The following is a 14,693-nucleotide window of genomic DNA, read 5'->3' on the forward strand; positions in this document are numbered from 1 at the left end:
AAGGAAGTGGGTATTGTAGTCAGTCAATGAGATTGCCCCTACTTACACCACAGATAAATGTGTTGCTTTGTCCCAACATTTCTGCTTTGCAATAATTTCACATTCCAAATTACAAACCTCTGAAAATTGTAGATTATAATAAATGTGCTGACACAACTTCAACTGTTATAGTAAATGGCATTGCTCTAATAATGAAATAAAAAATCCTACTTAATCCTATTCTTTCCCTAAAGTGGTGTTTTGCATTAGCTATGGATGAAAAGACAAACAAGTACATGTATATTCAATAATAATGTCAGCTGGGTCAGAGAAGAATAGGAAATAAAATGAATTCATAACACCCCTGGAGGTAGCTTTCTGATACAGGCAGTTTTTTCTTTGATTTGCCCTCATTGGCAGCATTCATTGTAATTTTAACATAGCCTCCAAATTGGCCTTTATTAATAGCTGTCCTGATCTTAATAACAAATACACTCTGTAATCTCCAGTCTGGGTGCTTCTGAGGTGAACAATTACATAGAGCAGAATAGATCATATGGGTATTTAGAGGGACCTCTCACTCAAGAGTGCCTCATTTCACGTCCAGACCATCCAGACAGTGTTTTGGAGAGCTGTAGATACAGAGCTCTTCTGTCTCAAGGCTTTGAAGCTAAAATACCTTTCTAGATATGATAGTGAAATAGTCACCTTGAATTAAGGTTGCTGGCAGTCTTAAAAAGTCCTTATTGAGCTTTGAGTGCAATCAGATGGTACTTGCTTATAAATGAGAGTTAATGGAAACATTAAACAGTACAAGCTACTGTGACCCATGTCTTCAGAATATTAAGCACATTTTAAAATTGTGGAACACCATCTAGTCTTTTGTGTTCTGTAAAATATTACTTTTTCTAACCAATATTCTCTGGGAGCAGGTTATTTGAAATGTTCAGCATTCTACATTTGCATGTAGTCTGTATTTCTAATTTATTTCCTCACTTCTCTGGCTACCATTTATTTCTGGTTGATACTATACTCAGTTTCTCTTTAATTATTCCATCTGCCAGAAGAGTGTGATGCATTTTAGAAGCTGGTTGGTTTAGTTGTTTAAGCTTTGAGTTTTGGAACTGAATGGGATGACATATTCTTCATTTAGCAGAATGGACTAAGAAGAATTATATACCCCAAGTGATAAGCTTGGAACTGCTAAAGAAATGCCAAAATCCAATTTTTTTCCTCTCTCTAGTTGTCTAAACATCTATTAGTCTCTTGAAGGGAACTCATAAATCCTGCAAATTTAGTTTCTCTGAAACTAACTCTTAACAGTTGTCCTTCCTACTAATCATGTTTTATATCAATTTTATATTTTTCAATATTCAATAAACATGTCTTGTGCTTACTGTGCTTGTTAGAAAGTATCTGCAGTATAGGCTGTATGAGGACAGTTATTAATCAGCCATTTCAGATGGCTGTGGGGTTAGTTTAGTAAGTGTATCCATTTATCTTTTTTATGTTTTCTTCTTTGTTTTTTCCATTTATCCAATATGGAATTTATTTTGTCCTTTTTGGTTTATTTCTACCAGGGTATGTCAAAAAGGAATTTAACATGTAAAAAATGGAAAAAAAAAAAAAAAACCAAAAAAAAAACCCAAACAAAAAAAACCAAAAACCATCCAATAGCTGAAAGAAAACATACCACCCTTTGGGTTTCATTCATGAAAAGATCTTTGCATTATATCCACTTAAATCTGCATTAAAAAATAACAATAGAATGCATTATCTAGCAGTGATTCTTTAAAGCAGTGGATAATTTACACATTAAAGTGAAATGTAGGTTTAAAAGCAGGAGTGTAGGATTGAATTAGAGTTAAGAGTCAGAATGATATAGTCCTGTATGAAAATGGTCTTGGTTTCCTGGGGGTGTTGTCCTTCTGGTGTAATGAGACTTGCAGATAACAATCAGGGACTGTGGATAGATCAAGGCACAGCGATACATTGAGAATGGCACAGCAAGTAATGGCTCTGGGGAAACAAATGAATGTGTCTGCTAGATAAACAGCATTAAAAGTTTCTGTTCATCGCCAAAGTCCAGGCCTCTAAAGATTAATAATCCCTGAAAAATTGAGTATTGGGTTTGAATGGCAAGGCTTGGGTAGCAGGGAGCTGCAGGGGTGGCTTCTGTGAGAAGCTGCCGGAAGCTTCTCCCATTTCCAGCAGAACCAATGCCAGCCTCCAGGATGGACCTGCCGCCAGCCAGGCTGAGCCCAGCACTGACAGTGGCAGTGCCTCGGGCATAACAGATTGTAGAAAGGGAAAAACCTGCTGTGCAACAGCAGCTGCAAGAGAGGAGTAGGAGTCTGTGAGAGGAGGAGCCCTGCAGACAGCCAGGTCAGAGCAGAAGGAGGGGCAGGAGGTGCCCCAGGTGCCGGAGCAGAGGTTCCCCTGCAGCCCCTGGTGCTGCCCGTGGAGGGGCAGCTGTGCCCTGCAGCACAGGGGGGTCCTGGCAGCAGGGATCCTGCTGCAGCCCGGGGAGGAGCCCACGCCAGAGCAGGAGGCTCCTGTTCCCAAAGGAGGCTGTGACCCATGGGAAGACTGTACAGGTGTCCCAGCAGAGAGAGAAGCCCACGCTGGAGCAGGTTGGCTGCCAGGACTTGTGACCCCATGGGGGACTCACACTGGAGCAGCCTGTGCTGGAGGATGTACCCACAGAAGGGACACACTCTGGAATGGTTCCTGAAGAACTGCAATCTGTAGGAAGGCAGAGTTGATGAAGTTCCTGAGGGGCTGGCTGCTGCAGGAGGGACCCCGTGCTGGAATAGAGGGGGAGCATGAGAGGAGTCCTTCCCCTGAGGAGGAAGAACCTGCAGAGACAATGTGCAATGAACTGACCATAATCCCCATTCCCCTGCACCACTGTGAGGGGAGAGGCAGAGAAAATTGTCAGTGAAGTCCAGCCCAGGAAGAAGGGAAGGGTGGAGGAAAGGTGTTTTATCATTTGGTTTTATTTCTCATTGTACTACTCTGATTTCATTGGCAATACTTCTAATTGATTTCCCCAAATCGAGTCTGCTTTGCCCATGACAGTAATTGCTGAATGATCTCTCCCTGTCCTTTTCTCCACCCACAAGCCTGCTGTTACATTTTCTCTCTCCTGTCCAGATGAAGAGAGGAGAGATAGAGCAACTCTGGTGGACACCTGGCATCCAGACAAGATCGACCCCTCACAAATACTAACTTTTAGATTTCTTTTTTAATCCATGCTGCAGTTGTACTTTTATGGGTTCACATATTACAGGGAGGCATTGGCCATTTATCAGGATGCTAATGTTAGTTATGTGTCCAGGTACTTTGTAACCACTGGGTTGCCCGACAACAGAGGTCACTGGAAGACAGATGGCTCACAAACCAGTTTAAAGATCTCCTTCACTTTTTTCTTTTTAAGGGCACCAACACGGCTTCAAATATTATAAAATTTCCACATTGGGATTTTTGTCCCCTCTTTAAAATTCCACGTGTCAGGAGGCTTCCATGATTTACTGGTAGTCTTCAAACAAAAAAAACCTTCCTAAGAGAACACCCATTGATTGCTAGAGTTATTTAAAGGCTAACAATAAAAAATCATAGACTTCAGGCCCATCAAGGCAAAAAAGAAACAATAATTGCAATTTGCAAGCCTGCTGCTGTGGGTAGAGGAGCTGGGGCTGGCAGAAAGGGAGATCTGCTATTTTAATGGCTGCTGCCGCAGGTCAGGGGGAGATGTGCCAATTCATTCATCCCGTGATAAGACAATTTGTCAAGGTGAAAAGATGGGTGTGAGGTAGAAGAGTGCCCAGCTGACTATCAGCTCAGATAAAAGCATGGATATATGGGAAACTATACAGGAGCATATTTGGTGGCTGCTCGTCTCTCTAGGTAGAGAGATCCCCAAATGAGAAACCTTTTCTGTCTCTGTAGCAGCAAATAACTTGGTTTCTTACCCCATGTATTTTCCTGTACCCAAGTCTTGGATTGAAAGAAGTCATCTGAGTGTTAATACAGTAACTTGCGATTCAACTCTTTTGCCAAAGGAGGCATAGGGACAGCGGCATCTTCTAGAAGCTTCCTTCCCCCTTAACCAAGGCCAGGCACAGGCCTGTGAGATTTCCCTGTATAAAAATGTAAATAAATAAACAAAAATGGGGGTATGAACTAGCAGGTTCCTGGCTTAGAAGATGTCTGGTCTCCCTTTGGACACTAAGAACTGTGAGGTGCCATCAAACCTCAAACAAGCACCTCCTCTTCTTGCTGTTACCCACTTTGCATTCTCAGTTTGATAAGGTTCCAGAACGGAAATTCGTGGTGCCCCAAACTGAGAATGAAACATGGACAACTTTTTCTCCAGTTTTAGCAGTCTCAGAGCTGAATTTCTCTTCTGATTTAGAAACATTTGCAGGTGTATATGAACTAATTCCTATGAGACAATGTGGAAATAAAAGAGGACATGAAAGAGCAGCTGACTGCCAAACTTCGTGATGGATTAGTCTGAAAGTAATTCATTCTTCCCTAGAATCATACAGAAGCACTAATACATATATACATGGACTATTCAACAGTTTACTTATCTGAGGTCTGATTTTGCTGTCGTTGAACTGAAAGAGAGTTTTTCCTTTGACTTTGCTGAGGTGTAGATTTGGCCCATTGTACATAAAGTTAATTCATTACATGTAATTCTGTATTGTTTCTCTTTTTTTTCAGAATGCTTGAGGATGATCTAAAACTCAGCAGTGATGAAGATGATAATGAACAGGTAAATGCATCTAATATAAGTGCATATACCATTTAAACTAACAAAGTTATTTCATTGGTTGGATCTGTTTGTGTGTTGACATACTGTATTTGCACCAAAAGCATTTTGGTGTGCTGCAGAATCCATTACCTTAAACCTTGTTTGCTTCTTTCTCATTAGAGGAAGCAATCTCAAACAGGAATGTATTTCAGTTTTGCTGGTTAACTTTGTGAAGTGGATTAAACTAAACCAAAATATGACTTACTAACCTTTGAATTAGAGACCATATGGAGCATCACCCAGGAACAGCCAGTGTGTTCTGAATCTCTATTCTCCATTGTACCAAGCTAACTGTGGAACAGCCTCCCCTTGCTTTGCACCCATTTTCTGAATTTTTGCAAGTGTGTGTAAAAAGGACATAAGAGCACCAACACAACTATAGAGTTTGTTTGCACTTTGCAATCCACTTATACAAGCCCACACAAGAAAATTTGTTCTGTAAGTTTTTGTTCCAGTCAGAGAGTAAAGGGTTGGGAATCCACAGTAATCCAGTGACTCCCGTTTGTGAAAGGGAAAGCCCTCAGCATGTAGCTCTTAATCAATACTGAAAGTTTCTCCACATACTTGGGATATTAATGAAGAATCATTTTCATAAAACTGGCTCATGTCATTTTCTATACTTCCCACTTTATAAATATTTATGGATAATGCTGGGAAAGAAAGCTGGTGAAATTCATATTCTCAACATTCTTATCAGAAAAAAAATGAAACTTTGTGTTAAATTCATTCATTTTACTTTATATATGCAATAGGCTTAAATGTTTAAATGTCTGCAATAGAGAGACAGGTAATGCTATAATTCAGCCTCAGATCATCTGTTCAGTCTGAGAAATGTTAATTATAGGCCAATCGTTCTTTCTTGTTTATTTTTAAACCACCTAAATGTTCTCCCTCAGCCTACCTCATCCATCCTTTAGGGTCATGCCAGGAAAGGTTTACCTTCTGGTGAAAGTTGACCCCTTAGTCATACAAGTCAGTATTTTTTAGCACTGGCAAGACTTGCAATGTCTCCTGAAGCCAAAGGGTCAAAATCTTTGTGCAGTGCAGTGTTGTGCAAACATGGTGACTGACGACACCATCAGGTTTGCAAATTTGCCCAAATGGTCCTGTAAAATGACACTGTGATCCTGAGATGCCTAAAATGCAGAAATGGAAATACATTGTCAGGTAGCAGTTACTGTTGTTTTCCCACAGTAACTGCTGACTTGAGCAGAATTTACAGTTTACACAGTTTATACTGCCAGGATGAAAATCCTTATCACTGGTGAATGGAGAAGCAAAGGCCTGGACCAGTGTTTGCTGACATCAAATGAAAAGCCCTCACTGACGTGAGCAGATGTCATCTCTGATGTTGATCCCAAGCAGGAAAGAGCTCAGAGGGGTCCTGACAGCTCTGGAGCCCTCCCTGCTGTCAGTGAGGGACGTGCCTCTGCCCAGGCAGCATCTGTGGGTGAGCAGTGTCCCTGCTGCAGGCCAGGGGCTGCAGCCTGGGCCCCTCTCTGGTGGGGATGTGTCCCAGCTGCAGGGAGTCTCAGACTGCTCTAAAGCTCCTCGTGTCTTCCCAGAATACATTCACAGCAAAGGCTGCAGACAAACAAGAGAGCACCACAGGGACCATTCATGGAGTTTCTCAACATTTGGTACTCCTTAGAAAATTTTTTTAACTTTTTTTCTGACACAATCATTTCACTTAGAAAGTATCTTCTAAGATCATCAAGTCCAACTCTTAACTGAGCACTACCAAGCCCACCACTGATTGCCCAATTTGGGGTCACCTATTAACTGAGCCCTATCCTTAGGGATTCCAAATAAAGTAACTGGACACAACTGCACATTGAGAACATTTCTTAAATGCCCTGCACTGCAAGGGAACCTTCAGCTTTCCTGTGTACCCCACATTTGTATGGTTGCATCTCTTCTATTTGTTTTACAAATAGAGTATAGAAAAAATTATACAGCTCACTCAGGAATTATACATTCCTCATTCAGGAATTTAGGTTTCCTGAATTAATGATTGTAAGTGTCTGCCTTTATATTTTTGTCAGGCTAAGGCCGTGCAATGCTGAGCAGCAGGACTCTGCTGCATCTCTCAGACACTACACTTCAGCAGCCTCTGCCACATCTCTTTAAGGAGAAGGGATTGGAAATTGAAAGAAGCGTTGATCTAGCCCACTGGTCAGACACATAAACAACAAAAAAGTAACTTCAAGGGCTTTTTCAACATAAATATTTTGCAGTCAAGTGACTGTTTTTATTCAGGTGTACACATGTGCTCATTCTGGCAGGGAGAGAAAAGATTAAAACTCTTAGCTCAAAACCATTCTAGAAGTTTATGCAGCATTTCTATAAGGAAATTGAATCACTCTCTTTACCGTCTTTGTGATTTTTTCTGCTGTAAGTCTGCAGCCAGTGCAAAGCATGAGCTGGCATTTACTCACTTTTACTCAAAAACCCCCAACACAATACATTAAAATCAAGTTTCTTTCCTTTATTTCTACTCTAATTGTAAGGAAATCAAAATTGTTTGAAACTGTGGTCAGCAAGGAGCCCAAGAATTTCTCCTCTGAGAATTGCTATGGACCCTTCAATTTTTACAGGACAGTAATGACACTGATCCATAACTGTACTTGGAAAGCAACTTTTAGGGAAAATCTGTAGAATGTGGGGAGAGTTTGATCTATCAGCCTGTGTTCTGAGACTAGCAGTAGTCCATTTGTCAAGGTGGAAGATTGTTAGAAACATGGCTGCAAGAAACAAAGCTCTTCTGTTTTGCTCCCTCACTCCTGTGAACAAGCACCCTTATTTATGAGCTGTATTGCATTTACTCAGGTGTCTGTGGGCCTTGCACTGTTTCAGCTGTTACAGATCTCCTTCCTTTTATCCCCACTGCTGAGGAGGAGCACAACCACACAATAGCTCCAGTCAGTCCTGTAACTGAGAAGTTGAGCTTCATTTCTGGATAGGATAGGAACTACCAGGTTGAAGTCAATGGAAGGTATTTATTCTACAGATAGCATCAGCAAGGCTGTTACTGATTGTGCTGCCCAGTTTTGGCATTCCCTTTTCAAACAGAATTTTGAATAACTAGAAATTGCTCCTAAAAGTTATAAACATGATTTGGAGAACCCTCCTTAATGTAAGTGTTATGTTTATTTTGCTTAAGGCACACATGATGATGGCCTAGCAACATATCGCCAAGAAAACGATGAAGGAGACTGTACACTTTAATTTCACCCCACAGGGCTTAAGAAGCTTCAGCAACTGAGAGCTGACTGCAAATTCCACCTCCTAGTGCCAAACTGCTTCAAATTGCTTGGAAACTTTGTAGGTTCTTTTCCTTTTAGCCTTCTGGCAGCTGTGGGCTTGATGCAGAAGTTGTTGGGTGAATTTCTTTGGGCTGCGACCTGCAGGAGGCCCAGTGAGATGTTCATTGTGGGTGCCCTCAGATTTCAGATCTGTAAAGCTTTGGAGCGTGTAGGTCATTGCAGTAGAGCATGGGGCAAGTTACAATGACTGCACCCCAGCTGCAAACTCCTGTCACCACCCTCTGGGGCAGCAGTGAGGGGCTGCATTTACCCACCTGCATTTACCCACCTGCATGCACCCACCTGCATTTACCCACCTGCACCTCCACATGTAAACACAACCACAGTGCCTCCAGTGCAGACACTGTGGAGCTGGCCATGTCACACATGCTTTGTCCCATAGACAAAATGCTGATTCTCACGTCTCATTGTGGGTGATTTGGGATTAAAGACACACAGAAAACGATGGGTTAGATCTGGAATCAATTTTCATTTACAGCTGAGAAGCAGTTATTGATGCTGCACTCACAGTTCAATAAAAGATCTAAAGATATAGACCTTGTGTTTCTCTTTCAATATAAGCAGCATAATCAGTGTCAAATGTTTTTACAAAGAAAATTGTATTGACAGTTTTATTAAAATTGCTGTCTTTAAAGTTTTAAGTTATCCACAATTTGACCTACTTGAATGGTTTTTTAATATGTACACTGACCAACCCAATAGATTTTTATGTCACGTATTTATAATATCAGGTACACATCTGTTTAATGTATTATTTGAGAGGTACTGTTACATGTAAGCATTGGCTGGATTGTGAACTCTCTTGGTGCTGTCAATTGGCACATGCATCAGAATTGTGTTCAGTATGGCACAGGATTTTCAGATTGGCTACAAAAGGTACAATCAAGGCAGATGACAGACATGCTATTAGTAAACCAGGAGATGACAAGGCATTTCAGAGATTCTAACGTTAACACTCCTCTCTGAGGAAGGACACAGCTTTTTAGATGGCTTTGTTACTCTGTTAAAAACGTACATCAGAAATTAGGAAGAGTAGTGAAGATTTTTAATTAGTAGCTCAGTTCAGCTGAAAAAGCTTACATAAAACACAGGTTAGTATTTTTGTTCTTTAAAACACCTCTGTATAATTCAAATAAGCTTTGAGCTCAAAGGCATCCAAATGAGTTGTGCCTGGATACAGTATTTTAAGTAGCTGTAGTGTACCCAATTTTCTTTTACCAGCTCCTCTTTGTTCTTCTGCCTAAGGAATCGTCCTGTTAACCTTTTAAATGTGTACTTAATTTAAAGCACATTGCTGGGGTTCTGTGTGTTTTTGAACCAAAGAAACTTTGATACTAGTTACAGACCTGCTCCATTTTCAGCATTTCATGTATATAGTGGTTTTGGCAGAACAAATCAATAAGATATTTTTCTTTTCTACCTGATTTTTTTTCTTCTCCCCTTAGTGATTGCCACTTTTCTGAAAACCCTAGAAACACAAGACATGCATGTAATCTATGGCCCTCCTCTATTGTTTGTATTTTACATAAACATAATTATTTTTTGCTAGGTTAGTATTAGGTAATTAAATTTAAAATGTTTGACTTCTTAGCTGAGCCTTAAAAGGTAGTCAGCCATAGGCTGAGCTTCGAATTCTTATAATACATGCTGAGCTTTCAATGCCTTTATTCAAGTTCAGTTTTTTAAAATTTATTAAGTTCTAAGGCATAGTATGCCTTCATGGTATCATGTAAACATTTTTTAAAGTGCAACAATTATCACGTTCCTTTTAACAATAGATATCCTTACCTGTTGTATTTTTTCCCATTTTTTAGCTGGATCCTGAACAAGCTGTTTACCTCCCCAAGGTTTCTCTACATTTCCATTTACTTTGTTATCAGCAGAAAGGCTGAAGAACAGCTCTTCAGTAATGACATCAATACTGCACACACAGTGAGAGAGGTCATCTTGTCAAAGCTATAGAAAAATCAGATGGATTAGGAAGAAACTAGGTGCAAAATAACTTTGATAGAGTCTTTTAATGTAAACAGTTTATCTGTCATTGGGTTCCATTGAAATCCCAGAGTGGTGCAGCATCAGTTGTAGCCACAGCAGTGTGTGTTTGATAAAGAACACACATTCCAGTGTTGAAGATTTGTAGTCATGCTTTATAATGTAAGGAAATGTTTTCATTAAGCCATTAATGAAAACAGAAGCTATTAGGATAATACAGTCATTCTCCAACCTTGTCAGTCTCTAACCATGAAAAATCCTTTCATGGAAATATGTCCCTCCTTGCTACCTTGGTCCATTTTAATTGTTTTTCAAATTATTTCATTGTGCACAACTGGATGAAACAACAATATATCAGCTGTGAGTTAATATTCCAGCTTGTATTAGGCAAATCTTTGGTGCTAAGAGATTTGGTGGCTGATGTATCTAAGGTTATAATTCACATGGTAATGATGTAGGTTCATATCATTTGTTCATTATCAGCAGAAGCTTTCAGTAGCCACCCTGAGGTCTGGGCTGAGCTGTCTGTAAAAAGCATAGCACACCACTAAAACACAAAGTGTTAGCAAAAGCTTTTAACTTGCTCAGATTCACAGAATCACATGTAATTTTTTCACACATGTTGTTACTGTGGAGGTCATCCATCAGTGAGGAAGGGGATTAATGCAACCAGGAAAAATGGTTGCTGTGGAGTGCACAGGAGTTCAGAACAGGAAGGACTTTGCCCCTGGAGCTTGCAGCTGTGCTCTTGCCTGGGTTCTGGGGCAGCAGCTGCCCAGACCAGCACAGGAGCTAGAGGAACTCCATCCCTCCCACTGCTTCACCTTTTCCAGTTGTTTCCATGGCTTGACACTGGCAGCTCAGTGTCAAAAACCCTCCACCACAGTAAAGAAAAAAATAGAGGGAAATAAATGCTGGCAGGCAGACAGCCCTAATGAAGTGGGAATGACATGCCTTAGCTGGAAAGTTTTACATGTACATCTTCAAGAAGCCTTCTCCTCTCATCCCCCAAGTAAGCAGGCACTCCATAATCCCCCAGCCCTCTAACAGGGGCTGCTCTTGAGTTCACTTCTGCCACCAGCCTGAGGCTACCTAGCTCTGTCAGCCCCTCTGTCAGACATAATTCCTGTGAGAGAGAAGCTTTAGAACCCCTGATGCCTCTGTCACTACTGAAAGAGAGGTCATTCCTCAGTACAGCCATAAGAACCTGATGCTGGAGATCTGCAGCCTTTTGGGGTTGGGAGAGAAGAGGGAGAGGAGTCTTTCAGTCCACAGGATGGGCCATGTACTCTCTGTGTGCATGGTTGCACACAATTTTTTTAAAGGAGTCTTTATTATAAGCATGAGGAAAATATATTTTGCCAGAGCCTCTTGCTATATATGCTACTTATGCAAAAGCCCTGTAGTGTTTTGGCAATGAAGCAGAGGCAGCAGGTGAGAGAATTGATCAACCCCAGCATTGTTGTTGCTAAGAGAAAAGCCAGCCTTGGCCATACTGTCCTGTAAAATAAATCTGAAGTCTGTGATACCTGCAGGCCATCTCAGTGCTCAACACTCACTAATCTGACCACATAGGACACATTTATCTCCCTTTTCTCCTCAGAAGGTGAGTGGGATTTTTATCATGAATGTCTCGTGGAGCATTTTGGTGAAGAAAGTGTCTGGTTTTCTTACACTGGCCATCTGCAGCACTGCTCTTCCATAAAAGCCTAAGCAACTGTCTATGAACTGCAAAATCTGAGTTCCTGGGAGTTTTTTAAACTGATAGAGGATACTGCTAGTGCTGTGTTTGAGATAGGGAGCAAAAGGCTGAAGGAGGGACTCACAGGTGACCAGAAAAGCCATAAAGTAGGTGCTGGAAAGGGCATGATAAATCCAGTAATTAGCCTCTGTCAGCCAGAATAAGGAGAGAAGTGAAAGCTGATCTCTCCTGGAGGTATTCCAGAAAGAGAACAGTAATGAAAGCTAAACACCTTAATTTTTCTTAGGATGAATTCATCTGCCACTGCAAGGTTTGCTGGGGTTGTAGGTGCTCTATTCTGTGCTGGCAGGATCAATCTTCCCAGAAGACATCTCCCTGCCCACAGACACAGGTCAGGACCAGAGTGTGACAGTGAAATTGATTTGAGCAGGGTGTTCTCATGGAGAGTGTGCTTGCTTTTCAAAATTCCCAACTTCATGGCAATACTATTAAGTCTAATTTTTGGAACTGTGCAATTTAGCAATAGGCTAAATAATCTGAGCAATGTACTAAACCAGACCAAGGTCAGCAAAGTGTTACTTCACATGTGTTTACCTCTGTTGTCTGCTTGTAATACATTTAACATTCAGTATAGATGTAATGTTCAGTACAAATTAAAATCCTCAAAGTCTTTATTTCCTGCACAGGAAATAAATGGGCAGCATGAACAGCAGCAGCATCAGTTCACTGCCACTGCTGATACTTGTGACTCTGCCCTTAGGAAACTATTCATTTACTTAAAGTGGGAGAAGACTAAGGATAGGTTGGGTTCCCAAAGAAATGAATAAAGGCCTTTATCACAAAGGGAAACCTAAGGGCATAAACTGCAAATGAGCAGGGGTTCAAGGGGCTGTATCTTGAGGTGTCTGCCTGTCCATTGTGGCAGGGCAAGTGAACATTGCAAAAGTAACAATCAGGCACTGCACTCTAAAACTACACCTCATACAGAGAGAGAGACCTTAATAGCAGGACCACAAAATATCAGCATTCTTCAGATAAGTTCCAGGGATACAAAAGATGGTTCTCCTGCTAGAACTGTGAAACTGAACAATACTCAGATTGTGGTGACTGTCTGCAGCTGGACAGTAAGGTCACAGGATATCCTTTGAAACAAACCTTTTGCTGCTTATTCCTTGAAGGAAGTTTGGGGAAAACTTTTTGTTTCTCTTAAAAAGGATTCTTGACCTTTTCTATGTTTCTTCTGCCTCTTCAATTTTTTAATCATGTGATTAGCATGATGAAGTACAGCTATGCAGTAAACCCAGCAAGGAATGGGTTTTTTTATTATTTGTTAGCCTTCTGGAGGGTTGAAGCAAACACACATTTTAGAAAAATCATCAGTAAATAAGACAATGGCAAATACTGAGTTTTAGTTACCAATAGATCTTTTTTATTTTCACAATAGGATTATCATCCAGTAGACTTTTGTCATTTGTGATCAATTTGTAACAAATTAATTTCCAGGAAATGATGTTTCAAACCACAATTTCAATGTGGATCTTTTTTCTTAAACATGGACCATTCAGTACAGTTTTCCAAATTTCTTTCACCAGGGATGTATAGTTCTTTTCCAAACAAAACAATTCTAATGAAAAAATCAGGTCTAGCTCTAGAAAGAGTTCAATTCTCTGCCATAGCTGATAGTGTAGGAACACTTATATCTGCTAGGTTTTATGAGACATTGGCTAGCATTGTTAAATTAACTTGACAGTCACAGAATTCCAGGGTTGGAAGGGATCTCAGGAGGTCAAGTCCAACTCCCCTGACAAGGCAGAGTCACCTGGGATAGGTTACAATGATTCTTAGGACTGCAAAAGCAGAAGCAGTAGAATTTGTAATGTCATGTTACAATTTCTCCTTTGTTGAATTGAGGCCTCAAAATTAATACACAAAGCAGCTTCTCATCAAGAGCATTTTTATGGGAGAGGAAAACACTGTTTCAAGCCTCTTTTGTCAAGGCACATTAGTACTAAAGCCCTAAAATAAGCAAACATGTTATGTGAGTTATCTTTGCAGCAGGGCTGCTCACTGACAGATAGCTGTAACAGTTTCTATTGTAAAGTTCACCAAAGACACTGAGTAAACGAAACCTGTGTGGCAGAAGCAACAATGTTCACAGTATCCACACTGGCTAATTTAAAACCAGCTCAGATATGTCTACACAAGCAGCCAAGCGCTCCTCGGAGTGCAGCGTGCACTCAGAGCATGTGTGGCTTATTTCTCTGTTAAAAACAATTTTAAAAAGTATAGAATAGTTCTTCAAAAATTGGAAGTGGCCACATTTGTTGTTGCATGCTTTCTTAGTTCGATTTAGACCATTACACTGATGGAAGACAGGGTTTTGGAAAAAACTGCTGATAGAAGCCCAAATATATCCATGTTGTTGCTCAGTTAAAAGAAGTTCACGTTCGTCAAGGATGAAGGTGACTCCTAAACCACAGACAGACTGGTTTAGATTTGATCACTTAAACTCTTTTTTTTTTTGTTTTGTTTTACCCAACCTCCACTGCAACAATTGAAATTTGCAGTATTTCAAGTACTCCTGAGCATCTCCCTGTGAAGCCATGAAGGGTACTGCACTGCTCAAAGCAATGATGGGAGCTCTCTGTGGTTCATGCACAGCGAGGGCTCAGTGAACCATTCTGATTTGCTGATACCACATGCTTGGTGACTTGATAGCACAAAAAATGGTTTTTGGCTAACCATTCCAAACATTTGAATCCTGAGGGGAAAATACTCATTTTTAAAACTGTGACATGAGGAGGGCAATATCTTTTCCATTGTTTTTGGTCCTAGAAACAGTAACATTGGCCTTTTTGTCCTCAAGGTGAGA

The 14,693-nt window shown here is 40.6% G+C and overlaps 1 protein-coding gene across 5 annotated transcripts in view; it reads left to right on the forward strand.

Annotated features, from left to right (window-relative positions):
• Positions 1-14,693, forward strand: part of AFF2 (AF4/FMR2 family member 2) — a 332,371-nt gene that overhangs the window by 232,283 nt on the left and 85,395 nt on the right. For all 5 annotated transcript variants that reach the window (XM_041396527.1, XM_041396530.1, XM_041396528.1 and 2 more), the window contains exon 8: positions 4,711-4,762. In XM_041396527.1, the coding sequence (XP_041252461.1) occupies positions 4,711-4,762 (52 nt within the window). The remainder of the gene's footprint in view (positions 1-4,710; positions 4,763-14,693) is intronic.

This window comes from Onychostruthus taczanowskii, unplaced genomic scaffold, assembly GCF_017590055.1.
Source record: "Onychostruthus taczanowskii isolate IOZ18803 unplaced genomic scaffold, ASM1759005v1 scaffold13, whole genome shotgun sequence".
Lineage (NCBI taxonomy): Eukaryota > Metazoa > Chordata > Aves > Passeriformes > Passeridae > Onychostruthus > Onychostruthus taczanowskii.